The sequence below is a fragment of the Sapajus apella genome, unplaced genomic scaffold (genome assembly GCF_009761245.1).
Source record: "Sapajus apella isolate SASKATOON/1434 unplaced genomic scaffold, GSC_monkey_1.0 scaffold64, whole genome shotgun sequence".
Lineage (NCBI taxonomy): Eukaryota > Metazoa > Chordata > Mammalia > Primates > Cebidae > Sapajus > Sapajus apella.
In genome coordinates, this window is record NW_022437004.1 from 5,189,493 (window position 1) to 5,212,407 (window position 22,915).

A 22,915-nucleotide genomic window follows, 5' to 3' on the forward strand; every position below is an offset into this window, starting at 1 on the left:
CCAGGCTGGTCTCGAACTCCTGACCTCAAATGATCCACCTGCCTCGGCCTTCCAAAGTACTGGGATTATAGGCTTGGGCCATTGCGCCTAGCAAGTTTTGCCTTTTTTGAGAATGACTTAAAGTTTTCACAATGTCTTCTCATGACTTGATAGTCCGTGTCTTTTTTTTTTTTTTTTTTTAAGAAGGAGTCTCACTCTGTCACCTCGGCTGATGTGCAGCAGTGGGATCTTGGCTCACTGCAACCTCCCTCTCCCAGGTTCAAGGGATTCTCATGCCTCAGCCTCCTGAGTAGCTGGGATTACAAGTGTTCACCACCACACCCAGCTAGTTTTTGTATTTTTAGTACAGATAGGTTTTCACCATGTTGTCCAGGCTGGTCTTGAACTCCTGGGCTCAGGTGATCTGCCCAACTTGGTCTTCCAGAGTGTTGGGCTTATAGGTGTGAGCCACCATGCCCAGCCGATAGCTCATTTCTTTTCAGTACTGAATAATATTTCATTGCATGAATGTAGTAGAGTGTATTTACCCCTTCACCTACTTAAGGACATCTTAGTTATTTTCAAGTTTTGGCAAATATGAATAAAGCTGCTATAAACATCCTTGTATAAGTTTTTTGTGTGGCAAGGTATTTTTAAGAAAAATCAAAGCTGGAGCATGTCTGTAGCCAAATATACCAGCAGAAAGTAATGCTAGATAAAAAATTAAATGTAGAAAATGAGGCAGGAACCATGGGCTTACCTGTAATTCCAGCACTTTGGGAGGTCAAGGAGGGCAGATTGCTTGATAGTTCAAGGCCAGCCTAGGCGACATGGCAAAACCCTGAATTAGCTGGATGTGGTGGCATGCACCTATAGTCCCAGATAATCAGGAGGCTGAGGTGGAAGAGTTGTTTGAGGCTAGGAGGTTGAGACTGCACTGAGCCAAGATCATGCCATTGCACTTCAGCCTGGGTGACAGTGAGACCCTGACTCAAAAAAAGTAGAAAATGAAACCATAAGACTGCAGAAAGTATACTGTGTAATATATTTTTATTTAAAAAATCTTTAAGTGGGCCTGGCGTGGTGGCTCATGCCTATAATCCCAGCACTTTGGAATGCCGAAGCAGGTGAATTACTTGAGGTCAGGAGTTCGAGACCAGCCTGGCCAACAGGGTAAAACGCTGTCTTTATTAAAAATGCAAAAAGTAGCCAGATGTGGGGGCGTGTGACTGTAGTCCCAGCTACTCAGGAGGCTGAGGCAGGAGAATTGCTTGAACCTGGGAGGCAGAGGTTGCAGTGAGCCAAGATCACGCCATTGCATTCCAGCCTGGGTAACAGAGCAAGACTCTGTCTAAAAAAAATACATATATATATTTAAGTGACAAAGATACAGGTGCTGACTCCTTTACAGTGGAAAATTCACAGATAACTTTGCACTCCAAAAACAACTAATATCTTGATGTTGACTTGAAGTCTTACTGATAACAGTCAATTAACATATATTTGTATGTTATATATAATATATACTGTACAGTTATATATACTGTATTCTTCCAATAAAGTAAACTAGAGAAAAAAATGTCATAAGCCAAGTGTGGTGGCACGTACCTATAGTCCCAGCTACTTGCGAGGCTGAGGCGGGAGGATTGCTTGAACCTGGGAGTTGGAAACTGCAGTAAGGTGTGTTTGCTCCATGTACTCCAGCCTGGGTTACAAAGTGAGACCCTGTCTAAACAAACAAATTGAAAAAATGTGGTTGCGAATAATAGGTCTGGGACAAGAGCATTTTCCGGCTGACTGTGAAATGCCCAGAGGCTAGAACTGGCTTGATGCCTTGCACAGAGCTGAAAGAAGAGTATGGTTGGAGTGAAGTGATTGAGTGGGGAGAGTGAAAGGAGGTGAGGTTGAAGGAACATTGCAGATCCTGGAGGTCTCAGGTTGGTTTGGAGGCTATGGCATTAGTCCTTGTAAAAGATGATGACTGGGGCTAGGGTTGTGGTGAAAGTAGTGAGAATTTTATTTTATTTTGGAGGAGGAACTAGAGGAATTGCCAATGAATTGATTCATGTAGAGGGAGGCTTGAAGGAAAAAAAAGGAAGTAGGAAGATACCCACGGTTTTTGGTTTTTGTTGTTGTTGTTTGTTTGTTTTTTGACCAGTTGGTTACATGATAGTGTCATTATCTGGCAAAGGGGAAAGTTTAGGGAAGAAAAAGGTTGAGGGATGATGGGGGCTAAGATCAAGAGGAGATGATGATTTCTTCTTCTTTTTTTTTTTCCCAAGACAGAGTTTTGCTCTCGTTGCCCAGGCTGAGTGCAATGGCGTGATCTTGGCTCACTGCAACCTCCGTCTCCTGGGTTCAGGTGATTCTCCTGCCTCAGCCTCCTGAGTAGCTGGGATTACAGGTGCCCACCACCATATCCAGCTAATTTTTTGTATTTTTAGTATAGATGGGTTTTACTGTTGGCCAGGCTGGTCTCAAAACTTCTGACGTCAGGGAATCCATCCTCCTCAGCCTCCCAAAGTTCTGGGATTACAGGTGTGAGCAACTGTGCCCCTCCCCCCCACGCCCAGACAGTGTCTCAGTCTGTCACCCAGGCTGGAGTGCAATGGCACAGTCTCTGCTCACTGCAACCTCTGCCTCCCAGGTTCAAGTGATTCTCCTGCCTCAACCTCCCGAGTAGCTGGGACTGCAGGAGAGTGCCACCACACCCGGCTAATTTTTTGCATTTTTAGTAAAGATGGGGTTTCACCACGTTGGCCAGCTGGTTCCAAACTGCTGTTCTCAGATGATTTACCCAGCTCGGCCTTCCAAAGTTCTAGGATTATAGGCGTGAGCCATCATGCCCAGGCAAATACCAAATACTTGGTTTTGACATTGTCTTGCTCTGTTGCCAAGGCTGGAGTACAGTGACACACTCATAGCTCACTGCTGCCTTTACTTCCTGGGTTCAAGTGATCCTCCCGAGTAGCTGGGTTACAAGCACGGACCACCATACCCAGCTAATTAAAAAAAATTTTTTTACTTTTTTTTTTTTGGTAGAGATGAGGCCTCACTATGTTGCCCAGGCTGGTCTTAAACTCCTGGACTCAAGTGATTCTCTTGCTTTGGCCTGCCAAAGTCCTGGGATAACAGGTTTGATGATCATTGTAACCGATGATTACCAAATATTTTAACAAGGATATGTAGTAACGAAGCCTCAGACTCATGTTGTATGTATAAACTGGAACAACATTTTGGAAAACTGGTAGTATCTACTAAAGTTCGTATGTCTATGACCCAGTAACTTTACTCCTGGGTTGGACGGGGTTTTATCGCAGTGTAAAAATGCATGCATGTATACACTATAAGCATGTTCATAGCAACCTTGTTTGCCATAGTCAAAAGCAGGAAACTGGCTCCAAAGTCCCAACAGGAATGGATACATTAGGATATTATAATTCTACAGTAGATTACAGCAACAAAAATGAACAAGCTACATAGGGAATAACATGGATGAGTCTCACAAACATAATGTTGAGGAAAATAAGCTAGGTAAAATGTAATACATAGTAAATAATATTATCTGTAAAGTTCAAAAATGGTCACAGCTTGGTCTATAGTGATAGGTCAGTGGAGTGGTTATCCTTTGTGGATGTAATGACTAGGGCACCTAAAAAGTAGGTTAGCTTTAAATAATTATAAAGCCAGGATAAGAGCCAGTTTAGTTGTGACATCTTAGAATAGCTCCATCTTTGTTCTTAATGATTTTTCCCTTTTTATCTCTCTCTCTCTTTTTTTTTTTTTTTTTTTTAGTTTTAGAGGTGAGGTCTCACGGTGTTGCCCAGGCTGGTCTTGAAGTCCTGAGCTCTTTTATTAGACAGGGCCTTGCTGTGCCACCCAGGCTGGAGTGCAGTGGCACAATCTGGACTCATTACAGCCTTTACCTCCTGGGCTCAAATGGTCCTCCCACCTCAGCCTCCTGAGTAGCTGGGAGTACAGACATGTACCACCATGCTGATTTTTCTATTTTTTTGCAGAGATAGGAAGTTTCATCTTGTTGTCTAGTCTGGTCTTGAACTTCTGGCCTCAAGCCATCCTCCCTCCCCAGCCTCCTAAAGTACTGGGATTACAGACATGAGCCACAGTGCCCAGCCTGTAACTTTTATTAAATTTCCTATTTCCATATATGTGTAACATGAAAATCATGAAAGCATAAGATTGATAACCACCTTCAATTCAGTTCGTTCTGAGTAGTTTTATTCAATTTTGGCTGCACATCAGAAGTAAATGGAATTTATAAAAAGCCAACAAAACTGAGTCCCAAGCCCAATCTCCAGAGATTGGAACCTGAGCATTGGTATTTTTAAAGATCTGGCCAGACTCAATGACCCACACATCTAATCCCAGCACTTTGGGAGGCCGAGGCAGATGGATTACGACATCAGGAGTTCAAGACCAGCCTGACCAACATGGTGAAATCCTGTTGCTACTAAAAATATAAAAATTAGCCAGGCATGGTGGCATGTACCTGTAATCCCAGCTACTCAGGAGGCTGAGGCAGGAGAATCACTTGAACCTGGGAGACAGAGGTTGCAGCGAGTGAGATCACACCACTGCACTCCAGCCTGGGTGACATGACAGAATGAGACTGTGTCTCCAAAAAAAAAAAAATCCACAGCTCCTCATACCTATTAGGATGGGTGGTGGTTTTTTTTTGTTTGTTTGTTTTTTTGAGATGAAGTCTCACTTCTGTCGCCAGGCTGGAGTGCAGTGGGATGATCTTGGCTCACTGCAACCTCCGCCTCCCAGGTTCAAGCGATTCTCCTGCCTCAGCTTCCTGAGTAGCTGGGACTACAGGCACGCGCCACCACGCCCAGCTGATTTTTTGTATTTTTAGTGGAGACGGGATTTCACCATTTTGGCCAGGATGGTCTTGATCTCTTGACCTCGTGATCCGCCCATCTTGGCCTCCCAAAGTGCTGGGATTACAGGCATGAGTCACTGGACCCAGCCTAGGATGGCAAATTACTATTGGCAAGGATATGGAGAAATTGAACTCTCGTACATTGTTAATGGGAATGTGAAATCATGTATCAGCCATGGAAAATGGGATGGGCTTCCTAAAAAACTTAGAAATATAATTGCCATATGATCTAGCAATTCCACTTGTGTATATATATCCAAAAGAATTAAAAGCAGGGTTCTGAAGTACTTGTAAATGCATATTTATAGCAGTGCTATTCACAATATAGTCAAGAAATGGAAGCAACCCAAGTAACATGAATGAATGAATGGATAAAGACAATGATACACAAACAGTGAAATATTATTTAGCCTTAAAAAGGAAGGTAAATTCTAACATATGCTAAAACATGGATGAATCTTGAGGACTTTGTTAGGTAAAATAAGCCAGTCACAAAAAAGACAATATGTAATTTGTCACTTTAATGAAGTATTTAGAATAGTCAAATTCATAGCAACAGAAAGCAGAATGGTGGTTGCCAGGTTCAGGAGAGAAAGAAGAATGAGGAGTTGTTGGTTAATGCGTATAGAGTTTCTGTTTTGCAAGATGAAAAAGTTCTGGAGATTGGTTTCACATAAAACATGAATGTACTTAATACTGCTGAACTGTACACTTAAAAAGAGTAAATAAGGTAAATTTTGTGTGTACTATGCCACAATTCAAAAATATCTACAATTAAATATGTAACAAGAGGTGAGAACTGATACTACTTTAATGCAGACATTTTGCCAGATACAAAATTTAAAAAATATATTAAAAAATGCAGACAAAGATATATTATTGGCTAAGTGTTACCACTAGTTTCTAAAAATGGGCAATTTTTTTTTCTTTTCTTTTTGAGATGGAGTTTCTCTTGTTGCCCAGGCTGGAGTGCAATGGTGTGACCTTGGCTTACTGCAACCTCTGCCTCCTGGGTTCAAGAGATTCTCCTGCCTCAGCCTCCTAAGTAGCTGTGATTATAGGCACCTGCCACCACATCCGGCTAATTTTTGTATTTGTAGTGGAGAGGAGTTTCTTCATGTTGGCCAAGCTAGTCTTGAACTCCCGACCTCAGGGGCCCACCTTGGCCTCTCAAAGTACTGGGATTGCTGGTGGGAACCACCACACCCGGCCTGAGCAATTTATTTCATAACTACTTTTCATTTGGCACGTGTACTTGAGGTATTATGTGCACATTGGTAGTATCTTTATCCTTAAAGTAATGATGCTGTATAGGAATAGTAAATACTGTCTTTCTGAAACACCTATAATTTAAAATATTTTATATATTTTATTCTAGATGTAGCAATATGTGCCACAGAGTAACATTTTAATCTAATAAATTTGGTTTTAAAATAAACCACTTTGGGCCGGGCACAGTGGCTCACGCTAGTAATCCCAGAACTGTGGGAGGCCAAGGAGGGCATATTACCTGAGGTCAGGAGTTCCAGATCAGCCTGGCCAACATGGTGAAACCCCATCTCTACTAACAATACAAAAATTAGCTGGGCATAGTGGCACGCACCTGTAGTCCCAGCTACTCAGGAGGCTGAAGCAGGAGAATCACTTGAACCCAGGAGGCGGAGGTTTCTGTGAGCCAAGATTGTGCCTCTGCACACCAGCCTGGGCAATAAAGTGAGACTGTCTCAAAAAATAAATACATAAAAATAAAAATAAAATAAAAATCACTTTGGCTGAGGACAGTGGCTCAAGGTTGTAGTCCCAGCACTTTGGGAGGCTGAGGTGAGTAGATTATATGAGGTCAGGAATTTGAGACCATCCTGGCCAACAGGGTGAAACTCTGTCTATACTAAAAATACAAAAATTAGCCTGGCGTGGTGGCATATATCTGTAGTCCCAGCTATTTGGGAGGCTTAGGAGAATCGGTTGAACCTCGGAGGTGGAGGTTGCAGTGAGCCAAGATCACGTCATTGCACTCCAGCCTGGGTGACAGGGTGAGACTCCATCTCAGAAAAAGAAAGAAAAAAAAAAACCCATAAATAAATCACTTAATTCAAATTAGCCAGGATTTATTTATTTATTTATTTATTTATCGAGATGGAGTTTTGCTGCTGTTGCCTAGGCTGGAGTGCAATGGCGCAATCTTGGCTCACTGAAACCTCTGGCTCATGGGATCAAGCAATTCTCCTGCCTCAGCCTCCTGAGTAGCTGGGATTACATGCATGCACCACCACACCCAGCTAATCTTTTTGTATTTTTAGTAGAGACTGGGTTTCTCCATGTTTGTCAGGCTGGTCTCGAACTCCGATCTCAGGTGATCGGCCCACCTCACCCTCCCAAAGTGCTGGTATTACAGGCGTGAGCCACCACGCCCTGCTAGCCAGGAAAATTTTTTACTTTGCTTTTCTCTCTTAGTTGAATTAACAATTGTAGAATACTTACATACTGATTATATTTTTAACATTCGCTATTATTTTTTCCTACTACGTATTTATAGACTTTTTCTGCTAAGACTTCAGTTTGTGTTTAGAAAGGCAGAATGACTGAAATGTTGAAATAATTTAAACCATTCAAGATTAAAGCCTATATAATCAAACAACTTACACTACTTGTATAGAAAATGTGTTTGTTAAAAACTTGATTCTTTTGCCATTTGGCTTTTTTTTTTTAATCCTGTCTTAATCATGATGTGCTTTAAAATGCAGTATCTGTTACTCTTTAAAAAGACAGAGATATACTTTTGTTGCCCAGGCCGGAGTACTGTGATACGATCTTGGCTCACTGGGACCTGCACCTCCTGAGTTTAAGCAATTCTCCCGCCTCAGGCTCCCAGGTAGCTGGGATTACAGGCAAGCGCCACCATACCCAGCTAATTTTTGCATTTTAGTAGGGACGGGGTTTCACTATGTTAGTCAGGCTGGTCTCCAACTCATGACCTTGGCCTCCCAAAGTGCTGGGATTACAGGCATGAGCCACTGTGCCCGGCCTCTGTTACTCTTAAATAACACTTTTCAGCTCCTGTGGAAACCATTCTTAAAGTGCTTCTAAGGTACTCAGTTTTTCTTTTTCAGGACATATACTTGTAGACAGGACTCGATGCAGTTAAGAATGTCTCTACCAAGTCGACAAACAGCTATTATTGTTAACCCTCCTCCACCAGAGTATATAAATACTAAGAAAAATGGGCGATTGACAAATCAACTTCAGTACCTACAAAAAGTTATTCTAAAGGATTTATGGAAGCATGATTTCTCATGGCCTTTTCAACGTCCTGTGGATGCTGTGAAACTAAAGTTGCCTGTATGTATGTCTTAAACTATGTTAGTTTCACAAAAAAAAAAAAAGAAAAATCCTGTATATCTCTGTAAGACATAACTAGTTTTTAATATTATAAAACATTTAACAAACACCTGATTTATTTAGCATCACTAAAGTCTATCCCAATGAGTATTTTTTTTCCCAAAAAACAAACGTAATTTTTCTGAGCATTTGCATTCTTATTTTAACAATTTGTGATAAATTGTAATACATGTTTTCTTATTATAGCATATGTCACTTCACCTTTTGGTTGCAGAGTTATCCTGAATTTTACCTTTTTTATGAAGTTTCTCTTGACACTTCTGGCAGGCTTAGTTGCATCACATACAGAATTTGACCTTAGGTCTTATGTTAGGAATTTTTAGCCATTCAGTCATGGAATGGTTGAGTAATTTATAATATAGCTAGTAAACCTAAGCTGGGATTTTATTCTATGGAGTCAGACTCCATAAAAACAAGGTTCTTTTTCCTTATGCCCTTTTTATTTTCCAGGATAATTTTATTCTGAAATTTTTGTCTTCACCTTTATTTGCTTTTTTTCTCTAAAAATAATGCCATAATCAGCTTTGTTTCTCATTACTAAAAGTTCTTGTTTCCAGAATATGGCCCTTTTTTTTGGAGGCAAAGTCTCACTCTATCACCCAGACTAGAATTTAGTGGGTTCAAGCGATTCTCATGCCTTGCCCTACCAAGTAGCTGGGCATACAGGCATCTGCTGCCACGCTTGGCTAATTTTCTGTGTTTTTAGTAGAGATGGGTTTCGCCATGTTGGCCAGGCTGATCTTGAACTCTTGGCCTCAAGTGATTCTCCTGCCTCAGCCTTCCAAAGTGCTGGGACTACAGGAGTGAGCCACTGCACCCAGCCAAAATATGGTTTTTTAAAGATAATCAGTTGCTCTCTGTAGTTACAGGTGTATAATGTATTAAGTTTCTTTGTGTACTAATAGTTGTACAGTATTCATTCTTACTAACATTTAGAATTTGTTCAAAACTATAGGATTATTATACCATTATAAAAAACCCAATGGATTTAAATACAATTAAGAAGCGCTTGGAGAATAAATATTATGTGAAGGCTTCAGAATGTATAGAAGACTTCAATACAATGTTCTCAAATTGTTATTTATATAACAAGGTATGTAAGCTTTATGTTATACTTGCTAATATTGCCATTACATATAGGAGAGAGATGTATAAAATCAGGTGATCGTTTCACATTTCTTTTTTTTTCAACCCCCCCCACCCACATTTCAAGTCTTTGAGATCTTTTATATATGTGTGTGTCTGTGTGTGTGTGTGTATTTTTTTTAGATGTAGTCTGGCTTTGTCACCCAGGCTGGAGTGCAGTGGCGCAATCCTGGCTCACTGCAACCTCCTCCTATGAGGTTTAAGTGATTCTCCTGCCTCAGCCTCCTGTGTAGCTGTGATTAAAGGCACCTGCCACATTGCCCGGGTATTTTTTGTATTTGTTTGTTTATTTTTTAGTAGAGCCAGGGTTTCACCATGTTAGCCAGGCTAGCCTCAAACTCCCCACCTCAGGTAATCCACTCAACTCGGCCTCCCAAAGTGCTGGGATTACAAGTGTGAGCCACTGTGCCCAGCCAAGATCTTTTACATACATATATATATTTTTTTAGACAGAGTCTCACTCTATCGCCAGGCTGGAGTGCAGTGGCGCCATCCCGGCTCACTGCAACTTCCGTTTTTGGTTTCAAGCAATTCTGCCTCAGTCTCCCGAGTAGCTGGGAGTACAGGCACGCACCACCATGCCTGGCTAATTTTTTGTACTTTTAGTAGAGACGGGGTTTCACCATGTTGGCCAGGATGGTCTCCATCTCTTGACCTCGTGATCCACCTGCCTCGGCCTCCCAAAGTGCTGGGATTACAGGCGTGAGCCACTGTGCCGATCTTTTACATATTTTTTTTTTCATCCTCTGGTCTGATTGACATGTTACATATTTTTAAGAATAATACTTTTTCACTGGATTTTATAATTTTCACATACCAACTGTTTAATCTATTTGCTAAAATATTTCTTTTTTGCCCAAATAGCTGTAATGGCTTGTTATGTTTTTAAAAATACCAATGAGAGCTGGTTTCTGTGAATAAAGTAATTCGGAATGTTTTCTATTGCATTCCTCTCATTTTAGTTATGAGATAAAGGAAAAGCCTTAGTATTCACTAATCTTGATTAAATTTTCACAGTTTGGATCCCTGGCCATAATCTAAAAAGGCAAACAAATTGCGTACTTATAAAGTTCACAACAAGTTTATTTAAAGATCAGATAGTTCTTTGTTCTGTCCCAGTAGTAGTACTTGGATTTGTGTTAATGAGTTTGCCTATATGATGTATGTAGACATTTTGAACTTAATCTTCATATTGACTGTCATCCATAAAATTGAATTTGTTTATTTGGTTTTCTTTCATCTAATATTCCCATTTTCTACAGTACTGTGTCCTTTTCTAGCTGTTCAAGGGTATCTAAATATTTTACAGGTTATATCTCATTTAAATATGAGAATTTTAAGTATTTGGCATTTTGTTTATTCAGAATCACTAGTGAATGACACTGAAAGGATTTGGCTCCCAAGATAACTACCAATGCCACCTTATATGTATAAAAGATTTAAAACTATTAACCAATGCAAATGATTTTTTTTCTGAGACAGGGACTCGCTGTGTTGCCCAGGCTGGACTTGAACTCCTGGGCTCAAGTGATACTTCCACCTCAGCCTTGCAAGTAGCTGGGATAATAGGCACACACCACTGCATCCAGCTCCAATGTGAATTTTTAAAAAACCAGTACCATTGGCAACTTCATTTTAATTTAACTTTAATTCCAAAGGGTCTTTTGAGATGCAGTATTTTTAAATGAAGTTTAGTAATTTTCCTGAGCTACATAACTTAGAAATAAATGTTTTTTTAGGCTGTTGCTTTGTAAATTACTTAGTTTTTCCTCAGTTGTAAATTAAAGCAAGAGGAAGACTTGTAAGCAAATAGTTAAGATTTAAAAATTGGGCCGGGTATGGTGGCTTACGCCTGTAATCCCAGCACTTTGGGAGGCCAAGGTGGGCGGATCACAAAGTCAGGAGATTGAGACTATCCTGACCAACATGGTAAAACCCTGTTTCTACTAAAAATACAAAAATTAGCTGGGTGTGGTGGCATGTGCCTATAATCCCAGCTACTAGGGAGGCTAAGGCACAAGAATTGCTTGAACCCAGGAGGCAGAAGTTGCAGTAAGCTAAGATCATGCCACTGCACTCCAGCCTAGTGACAGAGCAAGACTCTGTCTCAAAAAAAAAAAAAATTGAATATGTTGGTAGAGTTGGCTTATAAAAAATATTTAAAAATTGAGTCACTGTTGCAGTGTGATTTTATTAATTAGTTAATTAAACAATTACTTCAAGCTGTGAGATACTTGGTACAGTCATGAGTAACTTTTTGGAAGTTGAAGGAGTAGAATGGTAGAATTTTAAATGTGAGCTGCTTTCAACCATAGAGAATAAGAAAATAAAATGTGAGCAGCCTCACTAGATGAATACTGTCTAGGAGTACTATGTTACTGCCTTCAATAAAGTGGCCTGAATTTAAGACATTTGGTACAGTGACCATACTGTGTATCCTTATTGTATATTTAATATATTTTATAGCCTGGAGATGACGTTGTTCTTATGGGACAAGCTCTAGAGGAGTTGTTTATGCAGAAATTATCTCAGATGCCACAAGAAGAACAAGTTGTGGGTGTTAAGGAAAGAATCAAGAAAGGTAAGGCAGGAGATAAACACTTTATGGCTCTCTCTCCCCCTGCAGTGAGTGAGTGTGTGTGTGTGTGTGTGTGTGTGTGTGTGTGTGTGTGTGTGTGTGTGTCTAAATTCCCCAAAGGAAACACGTCCAAGAGGTCCTACCTCCTATTCTGTTGATAAAGTGTCCATTTAAACAATGTGCTAAACCTTGATCACAAGGATGGTATCATTCAAGAATAGGGAGGACTGCATTGATTATGACCCTGGAGCCAGCTTTCCTGTAGCATAATGCCATTCACATAGTAGGGACCCAGAAAATCATAGCCGTTACTACTGTTTTCAGTGAATTTTGTATCTGTGCTATACTGGTAAGAATGCCCAAATTGCTAGTGATCTCTGTATTTAAAAAAAAAAAAAAAAATTCCATAGCTTAGAATGAAATTTACCATTGGTTTGGAAGATTTTTTTTTTTTTTTTTTCCTCAGTCACAAAAAGCTTTAGAGGAATTCATCTTTATAACTAATAATCATATCATTTAAATATGACGTTTGAAAAATCTTAAGTATTCAAGTAGATTTATTGTAGAGGTTAACTAAGAATGTAGTAAATGTTGGTTTATCTTTGGATCACTTAAACAGTATAATCTTTCAGTACTTAGTCATTCCATGTTAGTTTCCTCATTTAAGGAAAATAATTATCTTTCGTGATTGTAAATGTTTATAAAGTATATAATTAAGTGCCTCAGATATAGGAGACCTATAATAGGTTCATGTCAGAGGTTTATTTATTTATTTTTTAGGTTTTTACTGATAGTAATATATACTTCTTTATTGTTAATAGATCTTTAGTGTGGGTCATGACTTATAGTGCTTTATGAGATACTCACTGATTATTTAAGTCCTTATTCTTATTTTAGAAAGGTTGATCTAATGTCTGACAGTGTGAGACCTGGGCTTCTACAGGAAGATTTAAATAAGCCCTTGTGAGGTAGATAACACATAGATCAGCATGGTATTTAAATTGTAAAACCAATGTACTAATTGTTGCTGACTTAAATTATTATCCTTAGCGAGATAAAAATTATTTTTTCCATTTAATGTTGCTAGAAGGTAAAAATTAATCTTTTTATTGATCTTTTATTTGAGGGAAACATGTTCTTAGTTACTTGAGCATCTAAAAGAAGTAACTACAACTTTCAAGTGTTTCTTGATATTTAAGTTGTAGCTACTTGTTTCAGATGCTTATTAGGTAAATGCTAAGAGCATATTTCCCTTAGAAGTTCATTGACTTTGCTTTTCTATCAATACGTATTTAGATAATTGTCACATATAAGGCACATTTTGCGGAGCTCCAAAGAAATATAACCACCCTAACCCTCGAGCTAAATTTAAGGTTTTCTTGGTTGGTTGGTTGGTTTTCTGAGGCGGAGTTTTACTCTTGTTGCCCAGGCTGGAATGCAGTGGCACAATCTCGGCCACTGCAACCTCCACCTCCCACATTTAAGTGATTCTTCTACCTCAAGCCCCCTGACTAGCTGGGATTACAGGCACGTGCCACCACCCCTGGCTAATTTTTTTTTTTTTTTTTTTTAGAGATGGGGTTTCACCATGTTGGCCAGGCTGGTCTTGAACTCATGACTTCAGGTGATTCACCTGCCTTGGCCTCCCAAAGTGCTGTGATTACAGGCATGAGCCACTGAGCCTGGTCTACATTTAAGTTTTTAGAAATAAAGCTTGGAAAAAATTATAAGACAATGCATTATGGAAAAAAATTGTGACAATGCATTATGATACATGTCAGATGAAATTACGAGTAATGTATGCTGTTTCAAAAGAATGAGAAATTTTGTTTCGAGACAGAGTCTTTCTGTCACCCTGGCTGGAGCGCAGTGGCATGATCACAGTTCACTGCAGCCTCAAACTCCTGGGCTTAAACAGTCCTCCTACGTTAGCCTCCCAAGTAGCCAATATTAAAGACATGTGCCACCACACCCAGCTAATTCTTTTGTTTCTTATAGAGTTGGGGTCTCTGTTGCCCAGGCTGGCCTTGAATTACTGACTTCAAATGATCCTCATGCCTTGGCCTCCCAAAGTGCTAGAATTACAGGCATGAGCCACCATGCATGGCCAAGAGTGAGAAACTGATATGTGATATGTGCTAGTCCATTTTGCATTGCTGTAAAGAAATAGCTGGCTGGGCATGGTGGCTCATGCCTGTAATGCCAGCACATTGGGAAGCCAAAATGGGAGAATTACATGAGCCCAGGAATTCAAGACCAACCTGAGCAGCAGAGGAGGATCCTATCTCTACAGAACAATTTAAAAATTTGCCAGGCGTCATGACATGCACCTGTAGTCCCAGCTCCTCAAGAGCCTGAGGTGGGAGGATTGCTTGAGCCCAGGAGGTTGAAAGTACAGTGGGCCATAATCACATCACTGCAATCTAGTCGGGGTGACTGTGTGAGACCCTTGTCTCCAAAAAAAAAAAAGTCAGGCTGGGTAATTTACAAAAAGAGGTTTATTTGGCTTAAGGTTTTGCAGGCTGTATAAGTATGACACCACCACCTGCTCAGCTTCTGGTTAGGCCCCAGGAAACTTTCAATCATGGTCAAAGGCAAAGGGGGAGCTGTCGAATCACATGGCGAGGTGGGGTAGGGAGAAGGTGCCCTTTTAAGCAACCAGATCTTATGTGAACTCAAGAGAACTCACTCATTACTTCCAGGACAGCACCAAGAGATTCATGAGGACTCCACCCTCATTACCCAAACACCTCCTACACCACACCCCACCACCAACATTGGAGGTCACATTTCAACATGAGATTTGGAGAGGACAAACCATGTCATGCTGGACAAGTTGGGAAAGGCATTAGAGGGGATATAACTTAAATTTGACCTCAAAGGATAGGTAGGATTTGGCTTAGGAGTGAATGTGTAAGTTTTAAAAACTTTTGACAGAAGCATTCCACTACCAGAGTCATGTCTTTGTTAGTCACAGTGGTAGGGAAATTGTCATATGATGATAGCTAGTTTAAAATAATGTGGTTACCCTCTTTCGTCTGGACCACCAACATGCCATCCAGACTGAGGAAGACCCAGAAACTTTGGGACCATGGCCATGGCTGAATCAGCAAGCCCCGGTAGCACCCCGGAGGCTGCAGTAATGCTGGTAGTATGCATCACCACAGGATCAACTTCGACAAATACCACCCAGGTTACTTTAGGAAAGTTGGAATGAGGCATTACCACTTAAAGAGGAACCAGAGCACCAGGCACAGTGGCTCACAGTGGCTCATGCCTGTGATCCCAGCACTTTGGGAGGCCAAAGCGGGTAGATCACCTGAGGTCAGGAGCTGGAGACCAGCCTGGCCAACATGGTGAAACTCGCTTCTACTAAAAATACAAATTAGCTGGGCGTGGTGGCAGGCACCTGTAATCCCAGCTACTCAGGAGGCTGAGGAATGAGAATCACTAGAACCCAGGAGTTGGAGATTGCAGCGAGAAACCTCGTCTCTCTTAAAAATACAAAAAATTGATGTCCACCACCTCTGCCGTTAGGGGGGCAAAAATACCTCAAAAAAAAAATTAGCTGGGCATGGTGGGGTGCACTTGTGTTCCCAGCTACTTGGGAGGCTGAGGCAGGAGAATTGCTGGAACCCAGGAGGTAGGGGTTACATCAAGCCGAGATTGCATCATTGCACTCTAGCCTGGGTGACAAAAGCCAGACTTTGTCAAAAAAAAAGAAAAAGAGGAACCAGAGCTCCCGTCCAACTGTCAACCTTGAGAAATTGTGGACTTTGGTCAATGGGCAGACACAGGTGAATCCTGCTAAAAACAAGACTGGGGCTGCTCCCATCATTGATGTGGTGCGATCGGGCTACTACAAAATTCTGGGAAAGGGAAAGCTCCCAAAACAGCCTGTCATTGTGAAGGCTAAATTCTTCAGCAGAAGAGCTGAGGAGAAGATTAAGGGTGTTGGTGGGAGGTGGTGGGCCTGTGTCTTGGTGGCTTGAAGCCACATGGTGGGAGGTTCATTAAACTACTTTGTAAAATAAATAAATAAATAAATGTGATTACTTACATGTTGCTAGTTTATGGCAAAGAAAACTGAGTATTAAATTGATAATATGATTGAGCAAATACTCAAGTGCTGATTACGTACCACAACACTGGTGCTCTTGAGGTGTATCAGTGAATAAAACAAAAACTTTGCCGTCTTGGAATTCATATTCTAGTTGGAAGAGAGAGACAAACATGACAGATTCAGTGGAGGCCTTGTTGAGAAGTGAAGATTTGAAAGAAGAACATTCCAGGCAGAGGAATCAGCTAGAGCAAAGGCCTATAACAGATCCTTTCCTCCTCCATCATGCCTTTATTTGCGAATGGATCTTGCCTTCTGAACCATTTTATTCCTTAGGTTATCCTCCTTTTTTCTTGCATCATTAATCTCTCCTCCTCTATGGGATTGGTCTTATTACCCTATAAACTTGCTGTAGTATCTCTTCTTTAAAATACTCCTTTATCTGTATTCTTCCAGCTGTTGTTCCTTTTTGTTGTTTTTTGTTTTTTGCTTTCTTCCTGTGTACTCATATACTCCCCTTAGTACAGGTTCTAGCTTTAATTCACCACCAAAAACCTTTTTTCAGTCAAGGTCACTTGTAGTTCTTCATGCTGCAAAATTTAAGTTGTATTTTTTCTATTCTTATTTGACTTTTGTCAGTATTTGCCTTGGGAAAATATGTCTTTCTTAAAATGCCTTTATTTCTGGGAGCCGTGGTGGCTCAGGCCAGTTGTCCTGGCACTTGGGCAAGGCGCTATGCATTTGAGTCCAGGCTGGGCAACATAAGAACCTCTCATTCACTAAAAAAAAAAAAATTACTTTAAAAAATGCCTTTATTTCTTCATATGTACACTAGTCATGTGGGCTTACTTCCCATTCTATAGTTCTCTTGACCTGGCTGGCTACTTCTTACCTTTATAGTGACATCTTAGTTGTCAGCTTTAGAGAGGGAGACCTTCCTTGGTTACCCTCTCCATAATAGTTCTCCACCTTAATTTAGTCATTGACCTTTATTTCCTTCCTAACACTTAGCATCACTTGTACTCAGTTTGATTACTTATTTTTTGTCTGTTTGTTACACTAGACAGTAAGCTTCACAAGAGCAGAGACTGTGTTTGTCTTGTTCATTTTTGTGCCCTAGCACCTAAAATGCTGCCCAACACAATAGGCACGCAGTTAATATTTACTGTGTTTTTCTCATATACCAAATACTGCATTAGGCACAAGAGATTTAGGGGTGACCAAAACAGAGTTTTCTTATGCTCACAGATTTTTTTATTCTTGTGAGGGATAGAGACAAAATTAAGTAATTCTAAGTACTCCTCACTATGAGTTCAAAGAGCAACAGTTGGAATATCAAAGGATGCAAGATTATCTGAATGTATTTGATTCCTAAGTTTTAGTGAGTAATGATGACTCAGATATTGAGGAATACCACCCCTATCTTGAAATAAATTCAAATTTACTTAGTTCCTGAGTTTGTTTGGCAAGACTTGAAGAGCCAGAAATGACTATATATTGTATATCAAATGTGATAATGGCATGAAAAAAATAAAGCGAATAAGAGCTAGACAGTTGGTGAGTGGGGATAGGGTAGAGTGAAAATGATATTTTATATAGGGTGGTTGAGAAGGTGACATTTGAGTGAACACCTGAAGGAAATTTGGGAATGAGGTATAAATATATCTTCTTTTAGGCAAAACAAATAGTCTGCTTCTGCTTACCAAATGTGAGCAAGGCCAGTAGGCTAGAGTGGGGTAAGGACAGAGGGAAGTAATAAGAAATGAGGTTGGAAAGAGGGAAGAAGTATGCGGAAGAGGACAAGCACGTCGTGCATATCCTATGAGCACTTTGGTTTTTACTTAGCGAGATTACAGGCCATTGGAGGTCACTGATTTGAGTTTTAGAAGATCACTTTGGTAACTGTTTTGAGGATAGACTATAGAATACCAAAGCAGAAGGAAGACCTGCCTGGATTTTATTGCAGTAATTGAGTTGTGCACTGATGATGCCTTGGGCCAGAGTGAATGCCACTTGTGAGAAGTGTTTGGAGTCTAGATAGGAAGATAGAGCTAACAAGGTTTGCTGGTGGGTTGGATATGGACTTTGAGAGACAGTGGAGTCAAAGATAACTTCAAGGTTTTTGTCGTGAACAATTAGAAGAATGGAGTCGCCTTGATGGAAGGTTGAACTTCTGAAATAACAGATTTCAGAGTGATATGATCCAAATGTCTTAAGTCATAATATTCTGTGACAACAGACAGGTCAGAAGAATGTGACAGTTGTTCCTTTGGCAGAATTTTCTGAAGAATGTATTGATATGAGAATCATATTCACATCTTTTATTCTGTGATGGACTATATGTAACAGTTATGAAATCCTTGAATATTTGTGCAGAGCATTCTGAAGACCTCACATAGTACTGTATGGTTGGTCTCTAGAGTATCTGAAATGTTTGCTCATGTTCATAGCTCACTGAAGCTAACCACACAGCTCTATTATTAGTCTTGGTTTAAGCCAGGCACCTTTTTGAATAAAACTGATAAACCTACCACTAATAACAAATTTTGAAGTCTCCATTATTATATCTAAATTGATCTAACCTGTCTAATCCTTTGTGTGTAGATTTCAAAATGAAATAAGTATCCTATGTTCATGTTGCTGAAAGCTGAACTAAATGAAGTGAAATAGAATGCTAACAAAGTGGTGTTTTATACGTTACTCATTCACGTATTTAACTGTGGCTTACTTTTTCCAGGCACTAAACAGAATATAGCTGTTTCTTTTGCTAAAGAAAAATCATCACCCAATGCAACAGAAAAAATATTTAAGCAGCAAGCAATTCCTTCTGTATTTACTAAGACATCTATTTCTCCCTTGAACATGGCACAAGGAGCTTCACTCAACTCTAGTTCACAAACCGTAGCTCAAGTAAGTTTTTTGGGGTTTTAAAATCATTGCTTTTTAACTTCGGATTTTTTTTTTTCAGTTAATAGGAAAATTAGTCTTCAGCATCTAGCAATCTTTTTTTTTTTTTTTTTTTAATTCATTTAGCATCTAGCAATCTGAAGTCATACTGTTTCCACCTCTCTGTACATTTTATGAATAGAGACCTAAGAGGCTAGCCAAAATTTTAGATATTTCTTAGGTAGACTATTTGCTGTTTGGGTATCTTGATAGTATTGATATCAAAAGTTGTTCACCTACATATTTTTATTTTAAAAGTCGTATGTTCTTGCTAATCTCAGGTATTCAGAAACTTTTTTTTTTAATAACCATGACTTTGATTTTTTACTTTTCATTCATCTTAAGGTTTGCACAAGACATTCTTTGGTATGTGGGAAGAAAATATTAGAACTGTTTAGTTTGCCTACAAAAGGAAGTTAACCTTTAGCAATATTTAATACATGGATTGACACCAATATGTGTAAATTATATAAAGACTTGGTGCTGATAATCGTTCCCTTTTCTTCTTTTAACTGATAAGGAACTATTGCTCAGAATATCACCTTAAATATATATTTTGTGGTTAAATTTTTCTGTTTTAGGTTACAAAAGAAAAGGTGTGTTTAGGCGTGAAGAGGAAAGCAGATACAACAACTCCTACAACGTCAGTAGTTAAAAGAAGTAGTGAATTTTCTCCAACATTCACAGAAAAATCACTGAGAATGCCACCGATAAAAGAAAATACACTGAAGAATGTTTTGCTAGATTCTCAGCAACAATATAATGTGAAGAGCGTTAAAGTAACTGAACAATTAAGGCACTGCAGTGAGATTCTTAAAGAAATGCTTGCAAAGAAACATTTTTCATATGCATGGCCCTTTTATAATCCTGTTGATGTTAATGCTTTGGGACTCCATAACTACTATGACATTATCAAAAATCCAATGGATCTTGGAACTATTAAGGTAAATCTTGCCTTAATTGGAAGAACTTCTTTTTCTTGATTATAAAAGTAATTCATCAATGCAAAGAAATCTTAAAAAAAATCTTTAAAAATATCAAGAAAATTAAAATCACCAGAGTCATACTACCTGCAGTGAGTCATGGGAAAATTTAAAAATATATCATTTTATTTTCTTCCACTTGAACATGTCCATGGTTTTGGCCAGGTACAGTGGCTCACGCCTATAATCCTAGCACTTTGGGAGGCAAAGGCGGGTGGATCACTTCAGGCCAGGAGTTCAAGACCAGCCTAGCCATGGTGAAACCCCATCTCTACAAAAAAACAAAACAAAAAAACACACCTGGGCATGGTGGTGCACACCTATGGTCCCAGCTACTCCAGAGGCTGAGTTACAAGAATCACTTGAACCCGGGAGGCAGAGAGGTTGCAGTGAGTCGAGATTATGCCACTGCACTCCAGGCTGGCAACAGAGGGAAACTGTCTCAAAAAAAAGATTATATGAAAACGCTCTGCTTTTCTGCTTTTGTGATTTTGTTCCAATTGTTCTCTTTACTTGGAATGTCCTCCTTCCTTATCTCTACTTGCCAAAATTCACTGGATTTTTTCCAAAGTCTAAAAAACATAAAACGAATGTAAGAAAAGTTTAACATTTGTGAAATCTGGATGGTGGGTAACTGTTTTCCTGCCATATTTGAATTATTTTGTAATATAAACAGTATAGGTGCTCAAATAAATATTAAATTGAACTATTTGTGAATCTTGTAGTTTTTCTTTAATTTAGGAGAAAATGGATAACCAAGAATATAAGGATGCCTACGAATTTGCAGCGGATGTTAGATTAATGTTCATGAATTGCTACAAGTACAATCCTCCAGATCACGAAGTTGTGACAATGGCAAGAATGCTTCAGGTGAGTTGTTACTTGTGCTCTGAAAGTGTTTTTCCTCTGAACATAGTTTAAACATTTTTTAGAACCATAACTTAAGAGATAAAGAATAACACCCACACCTCTAAGTATTAAATGGCAAAAACCAGTTACTTTTGCACCAACCTATAGTGCAAAACAGTTCATGAATTATACTTTTAAAACTGAGAGGGTTGTTGTTGTTGTTTGAGTTCTTGCACCCTTTAGTAGCAAATCTTTTAATGAAGCTGCCCTGCATACAAGGGAAACTGGGGAAATATTAGTGAAGACAGGATGTATGATGTATAGGGTTGACTAGAGCCCATGTCCCACTGACGAGACACTCTTAATGGGTGAACCATTTGGAGGTAACAGAATGATCAACCAACTATAGGGACTTTGAAAGAAGATCTCCAGTATTACTTGAGAGGTTTATCTTGCCCGAAAAAAAATGGGGAAAAGTTGTTAAGTTTGGCAGGCAGAGAAGCATGAGTCTTAATACATTTCTTCTGATATATCTCAAAGGAAAAAAGAATTCTGGTCAAAATATAACATTGAGATGTACTTTTTATTAAAAGCTATGATTGCTGGATTAAACTAAAAATGCAAAAAACCATAACAAATTAATTTTTCATTATAGGATGTTTTTGAAACACATTTTGCAACGATCCCAGATGAACCTGTTGAGAGTATGCCTTCATGTTGCATCAAAACAGATATCACAGAAACAATTGGTAGAGAAAACACTAATGAAGGCTTCTCTAAAGGGAACTCTTCTGATGATTCTAAAGATGAACGAGTTCAGCGTCTTGCAAAGCTTCAGGAGCAGGTAGTTGATTGACAGAAATTTTGATATTCTTTCTATAAGCTGCTAATCTATTAAATTTTTTTCTGTAGATTTGAAGCTGTTGTAGTTAGATCACTTCATAACTCTGGCTTTATTTCTTGACAAATTTGTAATGTTTAATACTCTTTCCTAACCAAATATTTATTGTAAAAATCTGTTATTTTAAAAATCATGTTATCTTAACAACATAGTGAGGCCACACCTCTACAAAAAAAATTTTTTTAAATGAGGCAGGAGGGTCTTTTGACCCCAGGAGGTCAAGGCTGCTGTGAGCTGGTATAACACCACTGTACTCCCACCTGGTGGCAGAGCAAGACCGTGGCTCAAAAAAACAAAAAACTTAAGACCACCTGGAAATGTTAATTGTTCTTGATGTGTTTGTAGATGAATATTTAAGTTTATGGGTTGAGCACAAGATAGTTTTTGTAATTTAATACATGCCCTTTAAAAATTGAGTGCTTTTGTGAAGTTAAATAAAAACTTGAAGGAAATGCAATAAGAAATGAATTTCACAAAAGACACTCTTGACTTTGGAGTGACTTAATTTTTTTCTAGTTTCTTTAATTATTTAGAGCCATGAAGGCTTACAGATTTTTTTCTTTTATCAGCTTAAAGCTGTACATCAACAGCTCCAGGTTTTGTCCCAAGCACCTTCACATAAGCTAACGAAAACAAAAGAAAAGTCTAAAAAGGAAAAGAAAAAAGAAAAGGTTAATAACAGCAATGAAAATCCAAGAAAAACGTATAAGCAAATGAAACTAAAGGAAAAGTCCAAGAGAAAGTAAGTATCTCTTATTAACATAGCTTATTAAGATAATAATGTTAAGTTTGACTAAAATTAGTTTTTGTTACAGTCAGCCAAAGAAAAGGAAACAACAGTTCTTTGGTCTAAAACCTGAAGATGAAGATAACGCTAAACCTATGAACTATGATGAGAAAAGGCAGTTAAGTTTGGATATAAACAAACTCCCTGGAGATAAACTTGGGCGAGTAGTTCATATAATACAATCAAGAGAGCCTTCTCTGAGAAATTCCAATCCGGATGAGATAGAGATAGACTTTGAAACACTGAAAGCATCAACACTAAGAGAATTAGAAAAATATGTTTCAGCATGTCTAAGAAAAAGACCATTAAAACCTCCTGGTATGTATTTCTGTATATTAATATAAATCAGTCTGGCATTTGTGTTAATTTTTGGTTATACTT

General features: G+C 39.0%; 1 protein-coding gene and 1 pseudogene across 3 annotated transcripts in view; both read left to right on the forward strand.

Annotated features, from left to right (window-relative positions):
- Positions 1-8,008: 8,008 nt before the first annotated feature.
- Positions 8,009-22,915, forward strand: part of BRDT (bromodomain testis associated) — a 52,068-nt gene continuing 37,161 nt past the window's right edge. Inside the window, exons 1-9 of one of the 3 annotated variants that reach the window (XM_032247879.1) lie at positions 8,009-8,224; positions 9,240-9,377; positions 11,897-12,011; positions 18,806-18,978; positions 19,611-19,958; positions 20,739-20,867; positions 21,502-21,690; positions 22,317-22,489; positions 22,563-22,852. In XM_032247879.1, coding sequence (XP_032103770.1) covers positions 8,021-8,224; positions 9,240-9,377; positions 11,897-12,011; positions 18,806-18,978; positions 19,611-19,958; positions 20,739-20,867; positions 21,502-21,690; positions 22,317-22,489; positions 22,563-22,852 — 1,759 coding nt within the window. In that variant the 5' untranslated portion in view covers positions 8,009-8,020. Of the gene's footprint in view, positions 8,225-9,239; positions 9,378-11,896; positions 12,022-18,803; positions 18,979-19,610; positions 19,959-20,738; positions 20,868-21,501; positions 21,691-22,316; positions 22,490-22,562; positions 22,853-22,915 lie in introns of all 3 variants that reach the window. The other 2 variants (XM_032247877.1, XM_032247878.1) reach the window with 2 other exon arrangements.
- LOC116529947 lies at positions 15,060-16,000 on the forward strand (annotated as a pseudogene).